This window comes from Perca flavescens, chromosome 20 (assembly GCF_004354835.1).
Source record: "Perca flavescens isolate YP-PL-M2 chromosome 20, PFLA_1.0, whole genome shotgun sequence".
NCBI classification, from domain to species: Eukaryota; Metazoa; Chordata; class Actinopteri; order Perciformes; family Percidae; genus Perca; species Perca flavescens.
This window is the reverse complement of record NC_041350.1, coordinates 14,739,207-14,764,715: the sequence shown is the minus strand read 5'-3', so window position 1 is coordinate 14,764,715 and position 25,509 is coordinate 14,739,207. Positions and strand designations below refer to the sequence as shown.

The 25,509-nt window shown below is 40.1% G+C and overlaps 3 protein-coding genes across 6 annotated transcripts in view; 1 reads left to right on the top strand and 2 right to left on the bottom strand.

Annotated features, from left to right (window-relative positions):
• Positions 1–166: 166 nt before the first annotated feature.
• On the bottom strand, positions 167–4,389 carry LOC114546685 (NPC intracellular cholesterol transporter 2). The gene is made up of 5 exons (XM_028565660.1): positions 4,018–4,389; positions 3,657–3,760; positions 1,935–2,042; positions 1,662–1,834; positions 167–711 (listed from the first exon to the last, which is right to left on the bottom strand). Exons 2-5 carry the CDS (start codon positions 3,736–3,738, stop codon positions 625–627), a joined length of 450 nt encoding a protein of 149 aa, XP_028421461.1. The 5' UTR covers positions 3,739–3,760; positions 4,018–4,389; the 3' UTR covers positions 167–624.
• Positions 3,327–6,333, top strand: isca2 (iron-sulfur cluster assembly 2). 3 transcript variants are annotated; one of them, XM_028565659.1, is made up of 4 exons: positions 3,327–3,377; positions 4,874–5,014; positions 5,544–5,659; positions 5,754–6,333. In XM_028565659.1, the coding sequence occupies exons 1-4, from the start codon at positions 3,342–3,344 to the stop codon at positions 5,926–5,928; spliced, it is 468 nt and encodes a 155-aa protein (XP_028421460.1). In that variant the 5' UTR covers positions 3,327–3,341; the 3' UTR covers positions 5,929–6,333. The 3 variants fall into 3 exon arrangements, with proteins under 3 accessions (XP_028421460.1, XP_028421459.1, XP_028421458.1); XM_028565658.1 differs by lacking the exon at positions 3,327–3,377 and adding an exon at positions 4,200–4,600; XM_028565657.1 differs by lacking the exon at positions 3,327–3,377 and adding an exon at positions 4,509–4,600 and having other exon boundaries at positions 4,834–5,014.
• Positions 6,334–6,574: 241 nt separating this feature from the next.
• The window catches only part of eml5 (EMAP like 5), a 35,969-nt gene continuing 17,034 nt past the window's right edge, over positions 6,575–25,509 (bottom strand). Inside the window, exons 12-42 of one of the 2 annotated variants that reach the window (XM_028565655.1) lie at positions 24,476–24,582; positions 24,273–24,391; positions 23,935–24,121; positions 23,672–23,777; positions 23,142–23,235; positions 21,206–21,306; positions 20,899–21,092; positions 20,577–20,688; positions 20,291–20,418; positions 19,115–19,256; positions 18,869–19,021; positions 17,188–17,319; positions 16,963–17,051; positions 16,047–16,223; positions 15,714–15,915; positions 15,509–15,635; positions 13,352–13,430; positions 12,931–13,060; positions 12,713–12,811; positions 12,294–12,314; positions 11,678–11,851; positions 11,366–11,574; positions 11,026–11,183; positions 10,629–10,743; positions 10,342–10,530; positions 9,999–10,171; positions 9,306–9,468; positions 9,096–9,199; positions 8,860–9,013; positions 7,920–8,020; positions 6,575–7,823 (exon numbers count right to left, since the gene is read on the bottom strand). In XM_028565655.1, the coding sequence (XP_028421456.1) occupies positions 7,787–7,823; positions 7,920–8,020; positions 8,860–9,013; positions 9,096–9,199; positions 9,306–9,468; positions 9,999–10,171; positions 10,342–10,530; positions 10,629–10,743; positions 11,026–11,183; positions 11,366–11,574; positions 11,678–11,851; positions 12,294–12,314; positions 12,713–12,811; positions 12,931–13,060; positions 13,352–13,430; positions 15,509–15,635; positions 15,714–15,915; positions 16,047–16,223; positions 16,963–17,051; positions 17,188–17,319; positions 18,869–19,021; positions 19,115–19,256; positions 20,291–20,418; positions 20,577–20,688; positions 20,899–21,092; positions 21,206–21,306; positions 23,142–23,235; positions 23,672–23,777; positions 23,935–24,121; positions 24,273–24,391; positions 24,476–24,582 (4,076 nt within the window). In that variant the 3' untranslated portion in view covers positions 6,575–7,786. The remainder of the gene's footprint in view (positions 7,824–7,919; positions 8,021–8,859; positions 9,014–9,095; positions 9,200–9,305; positions 9,469–9,998; positions 10,172–10,341; positions 10,531–10,628; positions 10,744–11,025; positions 11,184–11,365; positions 11,575–11,677; positions 11,852–12,293; positions 12,315–12,712; positions 12,812–12,930; positions 13,061–13,351; positions 13,431–15,508; positions 15,636–15,713; positions 15,916–16,046; positions 16,224–16,962; positions 17,052–17,187; positions 17,320–18,868; positions 19,022–19,114; positions 19,257–20,290; positions 20,419–20,576; positions 20,689–20,898; positions 21,093–21,205; positions 21,307–23,141; positions 23,236–23,671; positions 23,778–23,934; positions 24,122–24,272; positions 24,392–24,475; positions 24,583–25,509) is intronic. The other variant, XM_028565656.1, reaches the window with a different exon arrangement.

The following is a 25,509-nucleotide window of genomic DNA, read 5'->3' as shown; positions in this document are numbered from 1 at the left end:
GGACATAAGTTTGCCTATGATTTACAGAGTGTAACAAATGTGTCTGACAAGTAAGTTTTGAATGTGAGAGTTGCAATAATGGATAATTGTAATTTTAGCATAAATTCTACTAAAATAAAATTAATCTCGTTCATATCTGATTCACATAATGCAGCTTTGGTACAGATTAGATTTGAGATTTCTTTATTAGAATTTATTTTCATATATGCAATTACATACATAGTCTAGTGGTACAATGAGAGTAAGAAATGTTACAAATGTTTTATTAAAGAAGTACAGTATGTACCTTTTCTGACTACACAGCAGTCAGTAAGACAAGACAATTGCATTGTAGTGGAATGTGGTTCAGGGTCATAGTCACACAAACCACATTGTTTTACATCCACATCTCATTAGATTGACTGTTAGGTAGGTCACAGCAAAAACCAGCTGTTTATTTCAGGATTCAAGATGTGCGAGTGTGGCAAAGTCTTGCAAACCAGTGACAGACACATCTTAAAAATCTATTTGATGAATGAATAAAATTAGATCTCAACCTAGTGTCATTAACATGCTTTAGGTTTTTACTCAAAGCTGAATCCCTTTTTAAAAAGAAACACTTATCAGAGAGGTACTGTTGCTAGTTTAGCTCACAATTTGAACTGGGAACTTGATGCAGAACAGGTCTTGTTTGTCGTCGTCACTCAGTTCCCACTCCACAACCAGCTTTATCTAGAAATGCAGAAGAATGGTTAGTAAGTTTAAAAAAAAAAAAAAAGTTTGAGGAAGTGAAACATGCAACGAAACCAAAAGGACATCTTTTTTTTTTTTTTTTTTTAAACAAACACCTCTGACACACACACACACAGAGACAGTAATTGATATATTGGGGACATAGAACATTTCTCATGCAACACTGACACTTCATTACCAGTCCAACTGTCCAGCGATGCATGTGGGTCATGCAGACATCAATACAAGTAAACAAGACAAGTCATGCCATTTGCCTAATTTCTGGTCTTATCTTTTTGACACACTGCTGATTAGCTATCACTGAAGGTAAAGCCTCTGTAAACACCACTGCCTAATGTCCAGGGTTGGAATAAGTACATCTATTCAATTATTGTATACAATTTTAAATTAAAACAATATTGCAATTTTACTCCACTTCATTGATTCGGTAGCTACTAGTTAATTTAAAAATTAGTTTTACATCCAAAACATGATCTAATAAAATATAATTCATGGTATAGACCAATAAACAATACTTAAAATATCTCCTCCCCCCCCCCCCCAAAAAGGGACCATTTTTCATTTTGATATTAGGTGATTTTGCTTACAATACTTGCCTTGCAGGACTTTCACTTGTAATGGGGTATTTTTACATTGTGGTACTGATGCTTTTAAGTAAAAGATCTAAATACCTTTGCTTACATTACATCAAAATGAAACGCATTACAAAATTATCCTCTCAATCGTTGTAGATTTGTTTGTCATCTTTAGTTTCTAAGCAAATAAATGCTAAAATCCTTGTCAGTATAAGAGACTAGCACTGCACCTTATTTGCAGATTATTACTACTACTACTACTACTACTACTACTACTACTACTACTACTACTACTACTACATTAAAAGAAAACCGCTTACACAAGGAGTTGCCAATGTCATATGTTCTACTTACTGCAGGATACTCTGTCTTCACAGGTAGAGAGGTCACATAGTGATACACCTGCTGCTTCTGGATGGGACACTGGATTCCAGACTTGCAGCCATCTTTTATGGGAATGGGGAAGGGGATGGGGACTCCACCAATAATACCGTGAACCATTGCTGTGCTCGTCTTGCTCACCACAGCTACAACAGAAAACATGACAGTTGGGTCAAAAGGTTTAAAATCCTATGCATTTATGGTCTGATTGTTGAGAAGCATTTCTCAAAGATGAAGCTTCCTTACCACTGTTGAATGTCACATTGACACTGTAGGACTGTCCTTTGTGTAGCTGGCATGGCTGACTAGCACAAGGGTTAATGTCCACTATGGCCACTTTGCCAGAGGAGGAGCCTGGAGAGAAACATGGGAAAAGAACAGGGTCTTTCTATATTAAAAAAAAAAAGTGCTCTGCTGCCATCTCAACTTGTCATATAAAAAAAAAAAAAAAAAAAGCGCAGTGAAATAGTAAATCCAACTGGCTGCTTCATGCTTTATTGAGCACATCTTTGTCATGGATAACATTCACTGAAAAGAATAAAAAAAAAACAATGTCATGTTAAACTTATTCCATCTTGAGAAGGGCTCATTGCACAATCCAAGGTATACCGTAGAGTTTGTGAAAAAAATTGAAATGCCTTTTACATGGAAATATTCATTTAAAAAAATTAATTCATATGGTCATGTAAAATAAAAAGGCATTTTAAATGTTTACAGCATGCATGGGCACACACATACAAACATAGACACATATATACATACATACACATATACATATATATATATATATATATATATACATATATATATATATATACACACATATATATATACATACATACACATATATATATACATACATATATATATATATATATATATATACATATATATATATATATATATATATATATATATATATATATATATATATATATATATATATATATATATATATATATATATATATATATACACACACACATTTTGGCATTCATTGAATGGATTAATCAATCATCATTTGTTTGTTTTTTTACTTTTAAGGGATTTCAAAACCATTTGACTCAATCATACTCATACCTATTTATGGCTGTATGGTGTGGGAAAAAGTAATGATGCCAAATTAAGGGGTACTACACTGATGAGTCCTACTCAGATTTAATCTTTTTTGTGTCTGCAGGAAGCTTTCCAAAGTGTAAAAAAAATAAATAACCCGGATGATGTCATCAGTAGGTCACTTGGGTTGAATTATAGGGAAATGCATCCATCCAGCATGTTTTTGAACGTGACCCATAAGAGACTAAAAATATATCTCTCATGTAGACTAAAAGTCTACATACGAGACTCTGCTGCTTCCTCTTTCTAAAAGCTTGTCTCGAGTCTCCTCCCCCCTCTTCAGGGAAGAACTATACAAAAAATAAAATAACTTACAGATTAAGTCCACTTAAGAAAACCCCTAATTAATCACTGAAAAAAAAAATATTTTCCTCAGGACAGGTAATGCCATCTGTGGATCAAGGCATGAGCAGTGCTAAAACAGTAAGTGAGCCAAAGTCTATTAACAGAAAGTCTATTAACAGAACATTATCAACAATTTTGATAATCAATTAAACGTTTAGGTCTAAATGTCACATTTGCAGATGGACGCCCACCATGAGTCAGCATCTGTCTGAGGTTTCCTGTAAAAAGGTAGTATTTACTCGCCACTGTCGCACCAAATGCTTGCTCTTTGGGGGAAATTGCTGAATCATAGAATGTGGTGTAGACCTCTCTGTAAAGTGTCCTAAGAACTCCTGTTGTGACACTATAAATCAAATTGAATTGAATGTTATATTATTGTAGATTTAACATGTCCGGATTTAGGACTAACGTTATAGGATTACCTTTAAAAGTACTAAAAAGTCAACGACTGGTCCGTTTAACAAACAACAGATGTAAATGTTCTCATTACGGTCGAGTGAAACTTACCGCAGTCAATGAATTTCACTGGCTCCGCACAGGTGAGTCCCATTAGGCAGAACAAAACGATAAAACCAGCACGGCCATCCATGTTTCTTTCTTTTTGAGTGATCCTAATACAAATAAATATCCATTACGCAACCGAAAAGTAAACTTTATCAGACCTGGGTGACTAAGAGCGGTCAGCCGAAAGTCATACAACTTTTTGTGTTGTGTAGAGTTAGCAGTGATTATACATTTTAACACAACGAGGAAGAAACACTCATCGACAACCTGACACTATGGTAAACAGTAAACAACAAGAACACAGGGAGTTCCTAATTAGCGTAGTACAAGTAAATATAAGAAACAATGAACAAACTAGCTATACCTTTACAGCGCTTCCGTCAATTTCCGAAGTGAGAACGACAGCTCCTTTTTATGCTTTTATTTCCCTGTATCACGCATAGACAGTATGGTATCACGCGATCAAAGAAACGCCTACTTTATCAAAGTTGTTATTCGCCCGCATTTTAGCCTGTCAGGAAATCTCCCCGTGCGAGACCATGGATGTATTAGTGTGAGACCCCGCCCGCCTCCTGTGCTATATTGACAGATCTAAACCTCGAGTAGTGCACGAACATCTGTCGTTTGTAATATTAACCTCAATATAAATATTTTGATGGTGGATCTTGTTGGTGGCGCGTTTATTTGGGACAGCTGTGCCTGAAAAGCTAAACCAAGGTATCAAAACCTCGCGAATCGATTTGCAGGTAAACGGACGAATCAAATGGCCTTCTTGTACCACTCTGGGCGTATCTATTTGACAGACAAACCATTTCAGCCAATGAAGGTGCGATCTTTCTCTCGTCGATGGCTCGGGGCGGAAGTTACCAACATTTGTTATGAAAGATGTCATTCTTGAGAGGAGCTATGATATCTGCGTCAAAGTCAAAAGTATTGAGCCTTTCAAGGTAACGTTAATTTGTCTCATATACATCATTAGGGATCATAAACTGTTAACAATCTCTCTGGGGGGGAGAAAAAACATTTTAGAATTTTTGCCAGTTAGCATGCTAACGTAAGCCTTTAACGTTAGCTAACGTTACCGTTAGGTAACTAACGTTAGCTAGCACTAGGGCTCGTAACTTTAGCTAACTGTGTTCATCTGTTGTCATGCGAACTGGTCTTAACAAATGTTTTGCAGGGCATCTACTGTTCTGAACAACCTCTGTGTGAGCCAACAGTTACATCACCTTCCCCAAAAAACCCAGCCAGCCCTTTACACAGCGGGGCTTCAGCGCTTCAACAGCGCCTCAACCCAGGAGAAGCCAGCTGTGTCAGATCCAGCTGAAGATAAAGTGAATCTCACTGAGTCATGTGTGAAGGTCAGCAGATAAACATGATTAAGCATCATACTCTTTTCTTGTCTGAAAATTTCAATTAAAAATATGAGTTTGTAGTTTCGATACAATGGATGGAAAGCCAGGGAGGTCTTAAACTATAGCTACACGAGGCTGCTTGCGATATTTTGCAGATAGTGTTAACATACAGTATATGTAAATACAACTTCAAACATTTAATTTATCCCCCATCTGAGCCAGTATTGACACTGGAGCAGCTACATTTGTTTTTTTATGTAACTCCATTATGTCAGATCAGAGTCCTACTGTACAGGGAATATTGGGCATAAACATACGGGTTCTTCTACATTTTAGGCATTTGATTTTGAAGACCAAAACATTTTAATTGGATTCCGACTCACTGAAGTGTAAATTGTTTGTCAAAATTGTTGATATCTAACAGAACCATTTTATGTTAAAACGCATTGGCATGCAGCCACTGTGTCAATTCATGTGTTGAGTTATTTTGTGCTTAGCACCTTATTCATCATGCTCATGTCCCCCTTTAATCCAGAGACTAGGGGAAATCATGGTGAAGGGCGAGTATCTGAGAATACATGTGGAGGGAGGAGGCTGCTCCGGGTTCCAGTACAAGTTTTCTGTTGATGGTAACAGGAATGAAGATGACAGGTAAACTGCTACTAATCCTAGCTTTCAAGTTGTTGAACACTGGCTTCATTGTTTCCTTATCGTCTATTAATCCAATCAACTCTCCTGCATCCAGAGTGTTTGAGCAGGGTGGAGTGGGCGTCATTGTGGATCAGGACAGCCTGGAGTTTTTGAAAGGAGCCACTGTGGACTTCAGCCAGGAGTTGATCCGCGCCACCTTCCTCGTGCTCAAGAATCCTCAAGCCGACCATGGCTGCTCCTGTGGCAGCTCCTTCTCTGTCAAATTATGACCCTACTTCCCTGCGTCAGTGTTATTTAATAACCCGGTTTACCAGTTTATTAGGTACACACATACAAAATACAAGAAAATATTATAGACACATTTCAACATAATGCATTCTAACTACTGGTTTTGTAGGTGTGAAACTACTTGAATTGAATGAGAGAGGTAACAATTAATTATTGTGCTATTTTGCAGATCGTGACAGTCAATGCTCATTAACCGCTGAGTTCACAATAATCAACTGTAATCTGTCATGTTTTTAAGCAAAACAAAGGCTCAGTTGAGGTGTTAGAGAATGCAGCGCTTAGATTTGCCTTTGTGTGTAAAATATGTAAATAGACCATATCTATGTTTGGAAAGAGCTAAGCTATATTACATTTGTTTCATCTAAAATAAAACAGAGTGAATTTTAGATATTTCTATCATCAGTTATTTCAATGTTTTATGCAAATTGACGTGTTATATAATCTATTGCACTTACATGATGCACTTCCTTATTACATTAGAATGGTGAAAGGGCAGCTAGGAAATGTTTCTATATATTAATAATTGATAAAAAAAAGGTTGGCTTAAGTACTGACTGTTTCATTGCAAGCATTATTAATTTGTATAGATTCATGTTATCATTGTAAGTGAAGACATATCACTCAACGTTTAAGTTAATGGTTGCCTTTTTTATTAAAGTGGAATTTAAGAAACATCTCACAAAAAATATACAAAAAGAATATATACAAATGATATTTACACTGGTAATAATGTAAATCAAAATATGCAGCAACAATTTTTTGTATAGTTAGTCTTAATACAAGGAGCAAAATGTTTTGCACTTTCAATATTTTCTCTGATAAAACATTCCATTTAAGCATTATATCTGATTACACAAAACATTAATTTACTGTTTTAAAAAAAGTCACACCGTTCATATTCATGAAAATGCGACAATAATACGTCATAGCAGCACACTGAAAAGTGAGAAAGAATTGCAACCGTGTTTTGAAACATCAATTTACAGCTTTTTTTTTTGTTTTTCTGAGGAATTTGGTTCAGACAGATTGTCTTCCAGTAAGCCATGCACACCCACTAACCACAAACAAATCTTCAAACAAGTATACACACGTTTAACATGTCATGAGGGGAACACTGCCGAGGGAGGTTTGAGGTAAACCAGTCAACAACACGACCACATAAACAAACCATAAATGAACCATCAGGGTAACACAGTGACCAGGTCAGGTGTACAGTGCATAGTATGCTTTGGCATGCTGACATCCAGAACATAACAGTGGATGTTACATTCAGGAGGAAGGCCACAGGATTTGCAATCACCATTAAAAAAATAGAACAAACAAATGACATGATCCAAAAAGTAAAACCAACAATATACAAAAAGAATCCAAACCCTCATAAATTAAACACTCAGATTAAGGCTAATTCAGTTTGCTACAAGTTTTAAAAAATGGCAATGTCAGTAACACAATTTCATAGGCCTGCCAAGTGGCAAAATTGCCATTTGGGACATGTATACAGGTACGCTCATTCTTTAAAAAAAAAAAAAAAAAAAATCCATCATTGAAATGATATGCACATACTGTATCAGAGAAATGTTTTTCTTTTTTCAAGGATAATGTGATGTTGTGAGAGCAGGGCTGTATGGCCTCTGCCTGTGTTCACAATCAGGACTATGATGAAAATGAGCCTTTCACATATGCATGCACCTAGTTTTGAGGCAGTAAATCAGATCACCACACATTTACAAGCTGCCAGGTCTGTCCTCCTCGTTGTGTAAATGCATCTTTTAACAGAATCTTTTCTCGGGAGAGCCACACTGGGAGACTTTCTGAGGCAGGAATGTCCAGGTGTGATCCTCAGTGAGGGGCATGAATACACCTCCACACAAAGAGGCTGGAAAGCACACAGAGGAAAGGATGCATTGCTTAATATTTGATTGTCATTTTGTCAATTTGTAAACTATTTAGAGCCTACCTATTTAGAGCCTACCTTCTGTCATCTCCACCGGCACTAACGACGAAGCGATCTCCATTTGTGAAGCGTACATTAGTCAAGTGAGCAGAATGGCCCAGAAAGCGTTTGTGTTTGGCCTGAAAACATATTACATACACATGATGCAGGTGGCATCTTTCAAACTAAAGTCAGGAGATTTATCTATTAAAGGTGCTCTAAGATATGTTGGGAGACGTTATTCTTGTTGACGTTCAAAGTATTTTTCAAACAAAACGAGACCAGCTTGCCCCTCCCTCCCTCCTCATCCCGTCCCCTCCCTTCCGTGCTTCAGCGAACTAACCCCCCGCCCAACCCCCACCCCAAATCCTTCTTGTCGGTTATTGGCTGAATGCTGGAACACGGTTTGTTATGTTTGGTGGTGCAGGTTGGCCACTTTGTTTTTGTTGGCGTTTGTGGACCCTGGGCTGTCTACAGAGACCGTGTTTTTTTACAATGTGTTCAAGAGACTGGCAGCTCGCGGATAGTGAGGAGAGGTTTGCTGTATGTGACAAAAAATGTTGTAGCCTAAAAAAAGCGTGACATCGCTTAGAGTACCTCTAAGTGGCTTTGTTTTTAGCTGCAGTTATTTAATGCCACAGACAGACACATATTAACACTGTATTACAGACAGGGATATTACAGAGATTGCACAGTGATATCAGGGCAGTTCCAGTTAATACATGGTAAATAACATGAACTCCATCATTTCATCTAAATCACACAATTTAGGCAAAAGTACTTTCTCAGTAGATGAAAGAAGAATGCTGAATAATTGTCACAGTTTGAATGAGGTGTAAAAAGTGTAAGTGTAAAAACAAGAGAGAAATATTGCACACTTACATCATCAGGGAAATGCCATTGTGTTGATATTAATGGTCAGAATAAATCACGGCTAAAATAACAAACAGTAATAATATTATTAGGCAACCATACTTACAAACTTCTCTGGACATGGGAAATCAAACAGCTTCACCATTCCGAAGTCATCGCCTGTGACGATGTTAAGGCCTGAGTGGGACACACAGGCACAGGTGACGTCTGCTTTGTCAGTGTTGCGGGACCAGATCCCTATGACCTCATCCCCAAGGACACTGGATACAGAGAGAGAGCAATTCTATTTAAAAAACATTACCTTTCCAACATGCATGTGTCGGTCTCAACACCCTGACTCACCTTGTCCAGGTAGCCCAGGTAATCCTGTCGATATGGGACTGCTCGGTTACCTGCTTCCCAGACGGCACCTCGTACACAAGTCGTTTATAAGCACCTGTGGATATCTGTTTCAAGGCATTAGAGGTTAGGGTTCATACAGCCAGCCAGCTAGCATCTGAGACAAACATGCCCTCTCACTGCAAAGTTGATGAACCCTCTCACAGCCTATACCTGGACGTAAGCGCTGTCAGCAGAAAAGTCCATCTGCATCACAAAGCTGGGGATGTCTCTGCAGCAGTTGATGCGGTTCAGCTGCGGGCCGAGTGTCAGGTCATAGAAGTCAACTGCACTTTCAGTAGAGCCTACGGCCAGGTAACAAGAATTTGGGCTGAACCTGAAAGAAAGAAAGACAGTGTTACAAAAGTCTGTTTTGTCAGATTTACTTAGTATTTATTTAGTGTGTATAGGAGGTCTGACCCATTTCAGTCTTCAGTGACAAATGTTGATTCGGAATATCTTTCAATCTAAAAAGTTTAACATGCAATTAAACAAATTAAGGATAATGTATTAAAATTGATAGAAATTAAGCTGATTCACGGGCTCCAACATGCTTTGTTTTACAACTTCCCTAGAGGACCCACTTGGGTTTGAAATGGGGCCCAACTGAACAATCTGTACATGGTCAATATGGTCCCCAAAATAATTCTGAGAATCTGGAGTGTAGAAATAATAAAACAGGCTTGGAGGCAAATCAGCGGAACTTCTTACCTAAATAGTTACAGAAAATCTTTCATATGATTGAAGAAAGACATAGACATGCTAATCAAATATTAAAAAAAAGGCAAGTTCTGGCTCAATATACCTACTTTTCATCAATGAACCCAAGTGTACCTTGTGTAAAGTGCCATACTCTTCTATCATTACCTTATATCCTGAATAGGAGAGCGCCGGTCTCTTTTCTTTCCCCAGATTTTGAGGGAGGCAACGAGCAGAATGATGAACTCTCCGTTCTTCATGCCAATGGCCACCATGTCTCCCTCAGGACTGTAACTGATGGTGCGCGCTGGGTGGCCCAAGTTCACCTTATTCAGCATCTTCTGTTTCCCCACGAGGCCATGCAAGATCAGCACATACTTGTTATTAACATAATTTTGTGAATGAGGACAACCATCATAATCCCCTTGATAAAAGCAACATCTTGACAGGATGATAGAAGTACTAGGAAGAATTAATATGGTTCTGAGGGGATGGAGGCAACATGGATGACCTTCTCTGGGATGTCCCACAGACGAACAGTGCCATCCTCTGCTGCAGACAGGAATACGTCTCTGGAGGGATGGGTGCCCAAGCCCCAGATAGGTCCGTCCATGTGTCCGTTCACCAAGATGTTGCACGCTGCATTCTTCTCTCCTACTTCAATTATCTCTGCATTCCTGGTCCCCACAAGGATTTTACCCTGACACAGAAATCAGCAAAAAATATTTTAAAATACACATGATGAAGTTTGTAATTAGCTTGATCATTTTATTGAGGGCAATATTATCTGTAACCTACCTTTCCTCTGCATACAGAGCGAACGCAGTCTATAATCTGTCCGGTTTCTAATCGAAACGCTCGGCAGCGTTTCAGCTCCTGGTCCCAGAGCTTCAGAGCGCCTCCCTCCTTTGACCTGTGGAGGAAAACATATGTGGATTTCATCCCTCAGCTGATGAAATTCACAGCTTTAACTAACATGTACGCATTTCCCTCTCATATGTACTGTATGTAGTCGTATTGGTATCACATTCATTTGGATGAGAACACTATTGCAAATATCAGTCAAATGAATACAAAACTAATCATAAAAGCAAAGGGATGTTTTCCATTATGTGGTATCAAGGCCATCCAGCCCTGCTAGTGTGACCTCAATAATATGTAATATAGTGTATTAATGTAACAGAGCAGCACTCACGGTCTTTCCTTGCCCCCGGTGACAATGAGGCCATCTCTCAGTGTGGTGTACATGGTGAAAACAGGGCCCGTATGAGCTTTGGCCACAATTCTAACTAGAATGTGTTCCTTCCAAACACACACATCCCCACTTATGGTACCTGTAAATGTCAAGTTATTCTGAAAAGAAAACAAATCTGCACTAATCTAGTGGCCTAAGAGAGCAAAGCAAATAATGCAAAAACAATTCACAGCACATTAGAGCAGACAGTTTGGGATCAGATGAGCTTTAAAGTCAAATTATGAGGTAAAATGTAAACATTTTTAGGATTTCCCATGTATATTGGTTGGAAGTCACTTACAGCTCCAAATGCTACAGACAGCATGGTCTGCATCCGGGCATCCTCTATGGTGCTCAGCACACCTTTTTTGCTGAGCAAAGCGCGACCAGCTAACGTCCAGAAACGCACATGCTTGATCCCCACAGACACAAAGTGTGTGTCAGAGTCCGGACGAAATTCAGCCACAAAGATCCTCTGGGTGTGACCTAGCCGGCTGGCCACTTTGGCACCTGAAAAAAGGAAGTGGAGCGCAGTGAAAGAAAGATCCCTCAACTTTGGTGGGATGTTCTAATCCCGAGAATTAGGTCTAAGTGTACGGGAAGATTGTTTTACCTTCCTGCCACTTCCAGATTGTGACGGTGTGTTCGGGGTCCAGGCCCACAGACAGCAGGAGTTTTCCTGTGGCACTAAAGCTGATGGAGCAAACCCCACCGGAGTGGAAACAACGCAGCACTGATAGCGTCTGCTTCGTCATGGCGTCCCACACATGGATAGATGGAGACGTGGCTGAGGGACAGAGAAGGAGAATGATTTGTCTAAATTTAACTAAATGCACCTTTCTTGCGTCCCAACTCATGTGGTGTGTAAACTCTCTCACTCCTCAAAATATTGAATTACTGGGTTTCTTTGTTTATTGGGTGTCTTGAAATGCCATACTCAAATTTGACAAAACCATAATAGGCTACAGTTTAGACATATGCTTTCACAACGTTTTTTATGCGTTTATGTGATAGAATCTACAACAAAGCAAAAATGCTTCCAAACATAAGTCATAGAAATAACCAGGTTTGCATGAGGTAAAGACCACAAACCAAGTGGCCACTAGATGGCAGTAATGTGATAAATATAATGAGTTGAAACCATACCGACTTTCTTTCAATAGTTACTGAATTGTTATTAACATCATGTTTCCTATTTTACATGAAGACTCATTTTGAAATGTCCTTACCTGACATGTCACCAGTATCACCTGAAAATAAAGAAAAATCTAATTTATTGACAGATCCAACAAATTATCTCTTAATTCTTTGAGACTTTCTAAGCAGTAGTTGTTTTTGCTATCAACAAATGCTTCTACTTTCAACATATTGAGGTAATTTGCATGTGTATTATTATTATTATAATTATTATAATTATTATTATTATTATTATTATTATCATCATTATTCTGTGTGTGTCTCTCGCAACAATCCCACAACTATTCATGTATGCAAAATGTGATAATTTTGCTCTATAATACAGAAAGGCTTGTAGGAGGGGATATCTGTCTTTCACGTACAATAATCCCTCTGCACAATTCACAACACAGGATACAAGCAAGAAAAATGGCGGCTGGTGACACAGGAGGTCGACTTCTCACAAACATACCTACTTGGCCAGTTGCCACCACGTTGGGGAATTTGGGATGTTGATTGATTGTCAGGCACAGAATGTCGTCACTATGTTCTACGTAGAAACTTTGGCAGGCTGTAAGAAAACACACACACACACACACACACACACACAATGAAATACTTGTATGCTAGGTTTGATTTACAGGTAGTGAATAGTAACACTGCAGTGCATCCTCTAGACCATCTACTTACAGGTCGTCAAGTTAAGCACGATGCCAATTGAGGCAGTGTGGTAGATAATGTCCGCCCCCTCGTTCAGGTAGTGCACGTTATTGCGGCAGTCATTGCCACGGTAACCAAACACCAGCTCCAACACCAAGTCCTGTGGGGGAGTCAGAAAAAAGACCGGCAGAAAGGTCAACACCATGACAACTAGGAAGTTCAGAGACAGCTGCAGGCTGATGTAGTACGTCATTATTGGATTACTGCATCATCAAGAGTCCCCACAGAGGCTGTCTGGACAGAGCACACCGTGTCTTCAGATGGAATAATCACATTAGAAACCAGCATTTTTAATCTTTTTCTGACTCCTCCTCTTCACAAAGTTCCCCATCTGTAAACAGTAGATCTTTCAGTTTGACGTGTTTTGGTAAGGACGTGTGGTCCACCTTACCTCAATGGGTCTCTTCTTTTTGCCAACATTGTTGGTCTGCAGCTTCTCCGGCTGTGGCAGTGCTCTGCTGACAGGTGGCCTAAAGCAGACAACTGGGATAAGAGGGCTGCTGCAGAGCTGCTTGTCATGCTGATGATAACGATTATGATGATGACAATATTGATAATATTACACTGTTGGCTAATCGGACTATTATGTAAAAATATTCCACAAACACAAACAGGTGATGTTTTATCTCAAAAGAAAGGAAAAGAAGTCTTGAAGTGGAATGATTTTTTTTTTTTTTTTTTTTAAATGTCAAGTGCATACAGAGTTTATATTACCAGCGAAGCAATAAAAGGATGAGGTTTGAATAAGGTGACTGAGTAGGAACATTTCAATAGAGAGTGAAATGCTCATCAATCATCTGCTGTAAAAATAAAACTAAAAGTGATATATTACTGGAGCTGTGTCTGTTCTCCCCACCCCTCTTTAGGTAGTCAGTAGTAGTCAGTAGTAGTCAATGCCATTAAAAGATTTACAAACGTCACTAATTAAATATATGTCAGGATTTGTTGCTGGAAAATACAGTTTCACTCATCAAATCAGCTAAATTAACAACTTTCTCTGATTCCTTTGGAAAAAATGATTACAACTACTTTTAAAGTGCATAGTTAAAACACAATGGTTCAAAAAACTTTTGATAATGCAAAGACTGTTAAGGACAAATTGTTACCATGACCTTCTTTTACAATCAATGCAAGGTGTAAGAAACATTATCAAGTCTCTAAAAGATGGACACCATTTGCTTCATATTTAATCTACAAATATCTTCATGAGGCCAAAACCTCTGTGTATTTTTTTTTTTTAGGCCTTTATTTTTGATAGGACAATTTAGACATAAATGGGGAGAGAGAGGGGAAACGTTATGCAGCAAAGGGCCACAGGTCGTAACTGCACCGGCGGCTGCTGCGTCGAGGACTGAGCCTCTGTACCTGGGTGCGCGCTCCACCAGGTTAGCTACCCAGGTGCCCGTGTGTACTAGTTTAAAAAAAATATAAAATAACCAGAAAGTAAGCAGCTTACCTCGACCCTCTTTGTGGCAGCAATAACAGAGAAAAAGTAAGAATTAGAAAAGGTTTCTCACAGCGTTCACTGCTGCCCAGCGGACACACACACACGAAACACAACACCTCAGCCACTGAGGACATAAAACACAGGAGTCAGCACCATTGTGTAACCATGACAACTGAAATCCATTTCCATGACAACAGCTGCCCAGACGATGCTAGGTGGATGTTTGCATCATTGTCAAAATGACACACTTAAAAGGTGGTTTATAGATTATTATTTAATGATGAAAAATGTGATAATGCTTGTAAGGAGCGTTTACGACCAGACATATAAACTATACTTTATTAAAAATACTTTAAAAGAGAACACCTTAAGATGTGTACACATTTTAATATTCCTTATTGTTTGATGTGTGAAGTTAATCCACTTTAACCATGCCACTTCCCTAGAGTCACTCACTATTAAAAACACTTCTTGTAAAACCCATTCAGATATTGTTCTGCTGACTACAAAGATGGATTGCTCTAATTTAACTGTTAGCCCAATTTGTCCTGCCCTTCAGAACAGCAGCTCATTAGCAAGTGAATTAACACCAAAAGAGTGTCAAAACACTGAACAGTTAATTACTAAAACTGCTGGATTTGTGTTGAGGAAACTTCACAGACATCAAGGCATTTTATATCAAACAGGACATAATCGAGTAAGGTGTTTGTTCTCCGTAATTATACATATTTCAACTATGCCAACTGCTTAAAATCTTTAGTCCAAAATCAACATACATGAACACGAGAGCTTACCTGACCACCCCTTGTCTTCAAGTAGAATGAAAGAACGAAGCAGGATTATTACAGATGGACAGCCATTAAAAGGAAAGAAGAAGAGCAGAAAAGGATGAGTTATTTCTAAAGGGCAGGGACAGGGCAGGAATTTCACGCAGGAAGAGAAAAGATATGTTGACTGAAGAAGACAGGTTTGGCTTCATCTTGATGCAGAAGCCTTTTGTGTACAATGACAAGCAGGAATTCCTAAACGTTATAATCTGACTGCGCAGGGGCGTCCTTCTGAGCATCTGCAAAGCTTCATCATAGCTTCAATGACGGATACCTTTCGTCCACAGAAGGCTCTTTCAGCTGCAAGTGGGGTTTTACACCCATCATGGGTCGCATGTTGGAGGATAAGGCCTTGATGGTGTAGTTGATCTCGTTCTCCCTCGTCACATCGCTGTCGTAACCTGGTGAAAGAATGGTACAGATCTTAGCAATAGAAACAATTCAATGGATAAAGACCTGAAAGGAAGCTCATCTCTTACCTCCATCATCCTCACTCTCAATGTCCGACTCCTCACTGTCGCACTGTTTAAATTCCCGGTGGCCCTCGGGCTCGTGGGCCCAAATCATGAGGCACGTGTCACCCCCACCGACTGTCACCAAGAGACTGTCGTCATGGGTCCATTGCACATTGGTAACATGTGTGCTGTGGGCCACATAGCGTTTGAACTTTGCATATTTCCCCTGGGGGAGAGGGACAACATTTTATTTAACACTTGTGACTTTAACACAGAAATTATCATTATATTTGCAAAAACCTTAAGTCATGAGGCGTTTAAACCAGATAATACAAATAATGATGCATTGTGTCTTACCTTGACAGGGTATTTAAAGAGCTTGACATATCCCAAGTCATCTCCCGTTGCTAGCACCTTCCTGTCGTTACTAAGGCAGGCAGCGGTCACCTCAGTGACCTCGTTGATCAAAGGCCAGATGCCCTCAACAGACGTTCCCAGTACGCACGTCCATGTGCTCCAGTCGATCTTCTCCACCTGAGCCAAGGGAGTAAGTACGTAAAGATGAATTTTATATAGCCCTTTTTGAAAGTTACTAAGTACAACAATAAAAGCAATAACTATCAAACAGGCACAATAGTAACAAACACAAGAGCAACAGAATATAACTTAATTCATGGAGAGACTCTATAGGCAGCCACTATATAGAGCCACAAATGTGTTCTCTATGTGTCTTCATTAGAAGACAGGCTGCAGCATTTTGAACCATCTGCAGACGAGCTACAGCGAAATTTGAAAAACTGGTTCTTTAAAAAGGTTCTAGAGACTGCTGCAGGCCAATCATACGGAAGGAAGGAAAAGCCGAACCACTGTCTATGCCTGTCAATATTGATCCTGTGATCGAGTGTACAGGAGAGGAGTGAAATGCGTGGGAGGGAAAGAGGGAAAGTCGAAGACGAACAAGCAAAGGTACAGTAGGAGAGGACATCGCTACAGCGAGACACAACCTAGCAGCATCTATCATGTCGTACCCTTTTTTGTCTTACGGCTTCCCTCCACTGTGTACCTCGCCAGGTGTGTGAATGTCACGCTGTAGTAGGGGAACCTAAACACTAGCCCACCTCCACTGAAAAAGGTAGAACGATACCGGTTAAAAGAGGGCCGTGCTAATGCTTCATTCCCCTCCCTGGAACCTCCTCTGATCCTAAAGGGAAAATGTGGGCCAACAGCGTAACCCTAACCCGGGCTTCTCCCTGTGCCTTTTCTCCTTGCTTACCTCTGTAGCTGGGATGGTCTGCCTCTTGCCACGGGGAGCCTCAAAAAAAAACTGCTCTTTAGCACCGGTGTTGACTTGGAGTAGTTTTCCTGGGAATAAAAGAGCCCATTGGGCCATGATGTTTAACTATGTATTTGACAGAGACATTTTGAATCCATAATTGGTTCTTTAGCAGTCGTTAGCAAGGATTTACTGAGACAATAGTATTTAAGGAAGCATGTTTACCTCTTTTGTCCCAGTCCAAATGGGTAATGTAATTGAGGCATCCTTTGCACACCCCAACCCGTTTGCTGCTCATTACATTGTAAATATCCACGAAAGTGTCTCCTGATGCTACTGCAAGGTACTTCCCAGAACCTGAGCAAATAAACGAAAGAGGAGAGTCATTTTCAGACAGTTGGCCCACCACAGGCTGAAATATCTCAACAACCATTGGCTGGATTGCCGTAAAATTTAATTCATGTCCACCTCAGGATCAATTGCAATAACTCTGATAATACCTTAACTTTTCATCTGATGAAGCTTAGCATTAGTTCATGCAGGACACTGAAGTCATACGCCCGCTGATTGAATTATCATTCCTATCAGACACACACCAATCACAGCAATTCTCACTTCAAGGCGGTCCTTTTAGATGTGACTCCCTCCTCACTGGTCCCTGCTACACTGACGCTGCTTCAGTCACTGCTGCTGCTGCTGCTGCTGCTGGCAACGCTTTGCCTCCACCTCCCCAGCCTCCACCTTTCTAATTCACAGTCCTAACATGGCTCAAAGTTTAAAATGGTTGTCAATGTCTTTCTTTTGGCTCACTATTTTATACCCAGGTGGGTTTCTGCATTGCATGCCGTGTTTCAGCTTAGCATGCTGCTTGGCTGATCCAGGGAGCATTATCAAGAGCGGAGCCATCAGCGCCAAGGATAACTATCTGTTTATATAAGGGTGTTTATAGTGTAAATATGTTTGTATTATTACTATTAATATTATAAATAATTCTATTATTTCTATTTATTATAATAATTTCTGTATATTTTTCCTCCTATGTCTATTTAATGTGTATTTGTGTTATTCTGATGTATGTACATTTGTTCTTTTGAGCTGCTGTAGCACAGGAATTTCCCCAGTGTGGGATTAATAAAGTCTATTTTATCTTATCTTATAATTGTATTTCCATTATTGGTTAATACCTGCAAAACTAATGACATCACCATCAGTCTCAGCTGTACTTTGTGTTTAGTGCTAACTAGCAAATGTTAGCAATCCAACACTCTAAAATGATGAACATTACACCTTCTACACACCACAGCATTTAGCGTCAGCATAGCATGTGTCTTAGTATAAATATAAATAATTTGTATACAGGTGGTTATTGGTATAAAAGACAGAAAAAGACTTGAACAGGCAGCTACTTATGTGTCATTGCTGACCCGCTTGGGAAGCCTTTACTATGGATTTTTATGGATTCCTAAGTACAGCTACTTTAACCATACTCAAACCCATTTCCTGCTCAGCATTACACTGCTCTATACAGTGACCTATACTCTAAGATGTAGGCTATCATGGGTGTTGGGTTGAGAAACAGGATCCCTTGCATTGTGGACTAAGGATAAGTGTCCAGGCGAAAGAGAGTTTAGTTTCTTCGCTCTCACTTTGTCCGCCCCCACTGTTTTTCCTTTTGCTGCCTCTCTGTCTGGCCTTATTACAGAAATCCATTAATTTGGGTCAGGCCTGCAGCAATATCTCCCCCACTCACAGCGAGAGGGAAATATGTGTACCTGCTGAACTTCTGCATCCTACATACACTAAGATGCTTTGAAGGGCACACAGATTTTAGAGGCCAATTTACTTCTCAGACAGAATATCAGGGGAGTTTTGTCAGGGTGAAGAAATACGAAGGTGAGCAGCAGACCTGGAGAGAATCTGATATCGGAGATGATGTCCTTGCGGTGGTGGAAGGACACCAGGTCCTCCAGGGTGTCTGCGTTCACAATGAGGAAGCTGCCGTCATTCAGGCCCACCGCCAAAGCTTTGCCATCAGGGGAGAAGCAGCAGCAACGGCCGCCTGTGGAGGACAATGTGTTTGTTAAAGCCCTGGGGCCAGTGCAATTCCTGTCAAAAAATACACTCATCTGTTAGTTTTTGAGCAGTGACTCACCTTTTCTGAGCTTGCGTACAGCCAGCATGCAGTGGCTGGGTGAGAGGTCCCATATGCGCAGGGTTTTGTCATCGCTGACGGTGGCACAGAGAGGAAGATGAGGATGAGTAGCCAGGCCCCACACTTCACCTTCCATGTGACCCTGCAGACACATACAACAGTGTAATTATTTCATTTGTTGATAGCCGACTCCCTTTTAGGTAATAAAGGAAAAGGGAGCCTAGAAAGCCTAGAAAAAAAAATTATCCCTGTGTTACTCGATTTATTTTTCTTTTGTTTTTTTTAAATGTGTAATTAAATGAAGGGTCATCATGGAATTAAGAAAAGTCTAAAAAGAAAGTCTACATTTTCTTTCTGTTTTTGCAGCTGGACAGATTTCAAAGTCAGAAGAACGTTTTTGTCATATATGAACAGCAACAACATTGGCCTAATCTTTAGCTTCATCAGCAGTGTAATCAATCAGATTAACCATATGTATCCCATATTGTAATTTTCTTTGATGTTCCACAGGGTATTTACATAGCCTATTACCTATACAACAGCTGACTGAAGATAACCTTTGGTTCTCTCATCAACTGATTTAATCCATCTTGTGTTTTTTAAGCATTTGAAAAGGACAATCAATACCATTGGCTCGGTCTGCCTATAATCAGGGGAGCCTGGGAGACGCTGCAGGACCACTTAACTAAATTAACAATCTCCCATTAAGCAGCAATAATTCATTGACCTTTATAGCCACCTCCTTGGTGAGTCTGAGTTGTTGTGTGAAATAGTAGTAGTGTTAAAATCACACTGAAGGGCAACGCTGGTAGGTTTGTATGTTTTAGCCTTTTAACCAGAAAATGGATATGCATCTGTCACTGCTGACCATTTTCCAAAGCATAACATGTATTTCTTAATTTAAACTTTTGCAGCCATAAAGCCACAATAGTACCCTTGAACACACCACCAAGTCAAAAGTGTCACAATGCAATTAAAATGACACTTCAGTGCATCTTCAATCATTTAAATCTACTATCTTGGGAAAAGTCACCTTACAGCTCATCATACTGCAGAGAAACTCCAGGTAGCTTTCTCATGAATACCCTGTGTGGGATTGTAAAGTGTACTGTAGGTGGAATCTGACTATCATTTGACTTTTGGCAGGTTTTGGGGTTATTTTTATCAGTAGCTTACCTGGACCAGCAGAGTTATGGGGCCACTCTTGTCCACCTCCAAGATTTCTCCATTCTTGGTCCCCACCAGGATGTGGCCATGGCCCAGAGATATGGCACGTATGGAGGGGTTGTCCTCCAAGAGCAGCCCTGTAGAGTCAATGATGTATAGCATGAGCAATCTTTATCTCAGCTACAAGCATTGAATGTATTAACTGAATTTTCATTGAATGGTTGTCTAACATCTTTGTAACTAGAAAGAATCCAAGGACTGTGGAGGATAACTGAGGACAGGATGACGTTTTTACCTTTAGAGCCTGGAGCTAGGACCGCTCGCTTGATAGCATAGGTCTTGAGGCATCTCTCGAAAGTGTCGTCCCACAGAGCAACTATACCATCCTTTCCTCCAGTCACAAATCCCTACAGGGACGACAATATATTGGCACATTTAAAGCAGCAAGGATATCCTGCTAGTTGAACACTGTCATTCAAGTTACACACTACACACTATAAAAAGAGATGGCTAGACAAAAAGGGAGACTGGCAGAAAAATATACTTCTAATCTATTGTTCATCATAGATTTAATTCTGAAAAACTAGTCAGTGAAAAATCCTTTTTCGCTGTGATACCTTTTCTAGAGCATGCACACTGAAAACAGGGCCGTCATGTGCCTTGACAGTCTTCATCAGGAACATGTCCCTCCAGATGCAAATGTCCCCCGTGCATGTGCCTGAAAACACCATCTCCTCCGACCAGCCGTACACAGCACACATCATAGTCTCCGTCTTCCCCATGTTCCCCTTGCGCCCAATTAGACCCCCACCTTAAAGAAAAAGCAGACAGTCAACTCACAGTAAGATGTGTCACAGCTAAGCTGAAGTTCTGCTTGTTAAGAGTCACTGCTAGTCAAAAAAAACAAAAAAAAAGGGGTCTTACCAGCCTTATGCCAAAACTTCATATGTTTCACACCAGCTGTGATGAGCTTGTCAGGAAGGTAGGGATTTATTTTGACAACGAATATCTTGTCCTTGCTTCCCCTGAAAAACATAAAATAATATGCATGGAAGAAAAACATAAAATTTGAAAAAAAAAAAAAAAAAAAAAAAAACATTCAAGCATCCACACAATTAAGAGGTTTTTATGTTTTATCCATTCTTAAACCTTGGTCTTGACAGAAACAACATTTCATTTCTTATAGTTGGAATGACAAAACTGAAATATAAAAAGAACAAATACGGCTTTAAGCAACCATCCAAGGGCAGAGTGAACTGAGGATTCTTTAATTACGGCACAGAAATGCAGAAATATGCCTCACTCTCTGTTTCTGTGCGTTTTGAACCAAACTGAGTTGCATAGTTTGGAGTATCAAAATGTTTCGGAATAGACACAATAAATCCATCCCACAGATACAATGTGTTACATAGCTTGGGGACTGGATTAACATTGTAAAATAAATAATTGTCTCACTCCTAGAGAGCTGTGTTTTTGGGGTTTTAAAAACACAATTAAATAATAACCTTTAAAAAATGAACTGAGCATGGTGCGAGAGGGATTGTGGTTTTTATACACTTTCAGGGATGGCTCCCTAATAAGCACTACAAACAAACTGGAGAAAAAAATACTCTAAGTTCTCTTATCATTGCCCTTTATGCTCCTCTCCCTCTAACACCCACTCCCCCTCTCCCAGCTGAAGACTAGACAGTGGTGGTGCACAAGCTAGGCTCTGTCAGGCCCCATTTCCCTCTGCCCGCCTCACTTCATTGCCCACCAGGGTCTACAAAGGAGATTAGTGCAGCTCCAAGCTGTCCCTGAGCTGCAGTGAGAGCTTGGCACACAACAAGCAGGAGAACAACCCGCAATGCACTGCTCCAAACTAGCCAGGGGGAATTCCAATGGAGTAGATGCTAAATGTGAACATCAAGTAAAACAAGCAACAAAGCAAAAGCCGAGATATTTTTGGATGCGGATGTTTTCCAGTTAGATACTTCTGGTTTCCAGGTTATATCATTTTACCTGCCGTGAAATTGAAAATCGTATGTTCTGAACAAATGTACACCTCTCATGCTTTGCAGAAATTCATTATGCAGGTCTGGTAATCCACTTGCATCAAATGCACAAGCCTGTTGTGTGGGCTCCATATCTGGTTGCATGTATAGTTTACATCCTATGGACACAGCAATCATTTGCATCATTGTCTGCAGCGGGATAGGAAATTGAGCTCAGGATTATGTCGCCTTGGACACTCGTAAGGTAAGTCTCATTTTTGATGTACTATTAAGATGTGGAGTTTTATAATTAGTCTTTATGATCCAATTTGTTTCAGCCATCATGACAAAAATGATGCAAGTACTACTTTCAATTTATACTTTTTATTACTTGATTATTTTCGCAACCCGTTTGTATCGCTTTGTACTTCGAAAACAGGGTGAATCTGTAAAAGACACATTTTTTTCTTTATATGTTTCCTTGTCAAAATAAAATCTAATATATAAAGTGCCTAAACTCGCCAGGATGAGCCCATGGAGATTAAAAGTATTTCTCTTTAATTATGGATCTGCAGATGGGGCCCTGGGGCAAACTCCTACTCTAACCATTCAGACTCTGTCAGGGTTAAGTGTTGCAGTAGAGCCGCCTCCTAATCTGAAAAGGTAATTCCCCTTCTTCCTCTCCTCCATCAATCACGCTGTCAGCTCTGCACAGCAAAGTGGCTTCCATTTAACCCTCATCAATACATGTCCATATTTAAACGAAAAGCGCTCAAACAATCTTTAGAATTAATAGGAAGGTTTGTCAAAGCTTGTGGGTTGGTTGTGGGGACAGCACATGCGGCATGCTGAAAGGCCTGAAGCAGCCGTGTAACCACTGTACTAACCGCATGGCAGAGAGCTTCTCCCCCTTCCTCCAGTCCCACAGCACAATGGTGTGATTGTCGTCCAGGCCCACAGAGGCCAGCCGTTTTCCATCCACTGTGGAGAGAAAACCAAAACCATTCAGTACAGCACAGACAGAGCCAGCTCCTGCTTTGGTTTAGTGAAGTTTGGGCCTTGTTGGCAACATGAAAGCAGCCCGGTGGGTTTGATCTACGGCGATTAACTGACAAACAGATCAGCATGCTGTCTCTGTCTGGGGCCAATTATTAAGAGAAGGGACATGAACAGCTCTACCTTGATGCCGTCACACTGCTGAGACTAAAAGAAAGCAGAAATAGGTTTTTCCGTGTTGCTTGTAAAGTGGGTGTCTTGTAAATGTTCCTGTTTCTTTTATGTGGGAAAACAAGTTTTTTTGTTCCCCTGTGAAAGCAGGATGTCTTGAAGAATTTGTAAAAAATAAAAGAGTATGTTATTTCAAATCTGTCTGGATAAAAGAACTAAAAGCAGTCTGAGAAAAAAAGCACTGAAATACCAGAAAAGTCCAGAGCGCACACTCCAAGCTGGTGGAAACCCCTCAACACAGACATGGGTTTTAACATTTCTGTGTCCCATATGTGGATGGAGGAATCTCTGCCGACCTGGTGGACAGGAACATCAAAAGTATGTATACAATCTACTTAGTTCAAACCATTCACACAAGCTAATTTTGAGTCCGATATGGCATAGAATCTCTCTCAGCTCATCTCTCAGGAGTAATGAAATAAACTAAAAGAAACGTTGAGTATTTTATGTTACCTGGCCTGTTGCTACAAAGTCCTTCAGGGGGTGGATAGCTAGACAGAGGATGTCATCATCATGGCCCATGTAGAAACGTTGGGTATTCTGCTGTCTGTTGTACACAACCCCAATGGCAGCTACATGGTAGACTATCTCCCCGGTCTGGGTGTAGAACAGGTTGCTCCTGCAATCATAACCCCTGTAGCTGCAAACAACAAAAGAGGAAAAGACTATATTACGGGCTAAATTACAAAGTGAGATGTCTCCAATTTCTAAAAGGTTGTCTACTTGAAATCCATCGAACAATATCGGGTTTTCCAGAGATTCTCTTTCATGATGCTACAGAGTAAGCCTACCCATGAATGAAGTGCAGCTTCACCCCGCTCCCCGGTGCTCGCTCTCTTTTCTTCATGGCCGTTGCTCGATGCTTCTCTTTGCACTGCTCTTTGAGCTGAGGTAGATCTTCTTTATACACCTGGATACACATATAAACGTGTTGACCTTTTCTGTTGATATGATTATCAGGGAACAACGGGAAAATCTTAATATAATCGCAAACCTGTCGTCGATATGTGAGCTGCGTCTCCTGCTCAATTTCTGAGTCCATCTCAGGTACATCTGACTGATCAGAGTCAGATTCTTCGCTGTTAGAGTCTGCAAAGGTCTCTGCGGGCAGAAACAAGGTTGCATCACACCTCGCCAACAAAATCTTTCCATGCCTCTAAATCAGACAAATATTCCTCTGCACACACAGTGAAAAACCACTGCATCCTGTTTCAGTAGAAGAGAGGGTCAATCATGTCATCATTCTGTGACATCTCCTTATTATCAGGCAGTCGTGCTTCACAGTGAGATCGCTTAGGACAAATGTATGAAAAATGCTGATGCAGCACAGTGAAGCCGTGCCAAGACAAGGCAATAAGCAGAACTGGCAGCTAAGGGCGGCTACTCACAAGATCCATTAGGAAAATTAAAAGGAAAGGCAGTTAGTATGTGCTTTAATTTCAGAAAGCACAGCTGCGCTCTGTCTCCAGAAAAAATATGACTTGGGAATGACAATGCAATTATACTTTCCAAGCTTCGTTCACTTTTATTGGATTTGTCTTAATTAATGTGATGGCTGTTCCTTTGCAGAGCTTTATAGAAAAGGCAGTTCATGAGCAAAAAGTACGGAAAGGGAACAATGTAGTACATTGCTTGCTGGTGGTTTAGCACATCAAGTTCAGGAGGCTGGTGGGAGCACTCAGTATGGGTGCACACTATGTGACAGCCAGTTACATTCATACAACCCCTAATATGGAACTAAGAAACATACTCTGACATAATATTTATTTAAATGGGTTGACATTACTACAATTACTAGACATTTTAGGAAATGGTATTAGCTTTCTTGCCAATAGGTAAATTACAAGATCACTACCACTTTCATGTTTGCTGTGAAATATACGTATTCTGTTTCTTACTGAGAGTTATCTCTAATGCTCACTTATTGACATGCTATATCGCATTTGTTTAATCCGTACAAAAGCTGAAGTGTATAAGGACATCAAAATTTGCATCACGGTTCTCTACCCCCACCTAATCAGATAATGT

Excerpts from the sequence above, each read along its gene's own strand:
- LOC114546685 (XM_028565660.1), bottom strand. The coding sequence starts at position 3,738 with ATGGATGGCCGTGCTGGTTTTATCGTTTTGTTCTGCCTAATGGGACTC. Across the intron at positions 2,043-3,656 it reads AGTGAAATTCATTGACTGCG|GCTCCTCCTCTGGCAAAGTG; the intron begins GTAAGTTTCACT and ends GTTTCTCTCCAG. Across the intron at positions 712-1,661 it reads TGAAGACAGAGTATCCTGCA|ATAAAGCTGGTTGTGGAGTG; the intron begins GTAAGTAGAACA and ends CTGCATTTCTAG.
- isca2 (XM_028565657.1), top strand. The coding sequence starts at position 4,539 with ATGTCATTCTTGAGAGGAGCTATGATATCTGCGTCAAAGTCAAAAGTA. Across the intron at positions 5,015-5,543 it reads TCACTGAGTCATGTGTGAAG|AGACTAGGGGAAATCATGGT; the intron begins GTCAGCAGATAA and ends CCTTTAATCCAG. Across the intron at positions 5,660-5,753 it reads AACAGGAATGAAGATGACAG|AGTGTTTGAGCAGGGTGGAG; the intron begins GTAAACTGCTAC and ends TCCTGCATCCAG.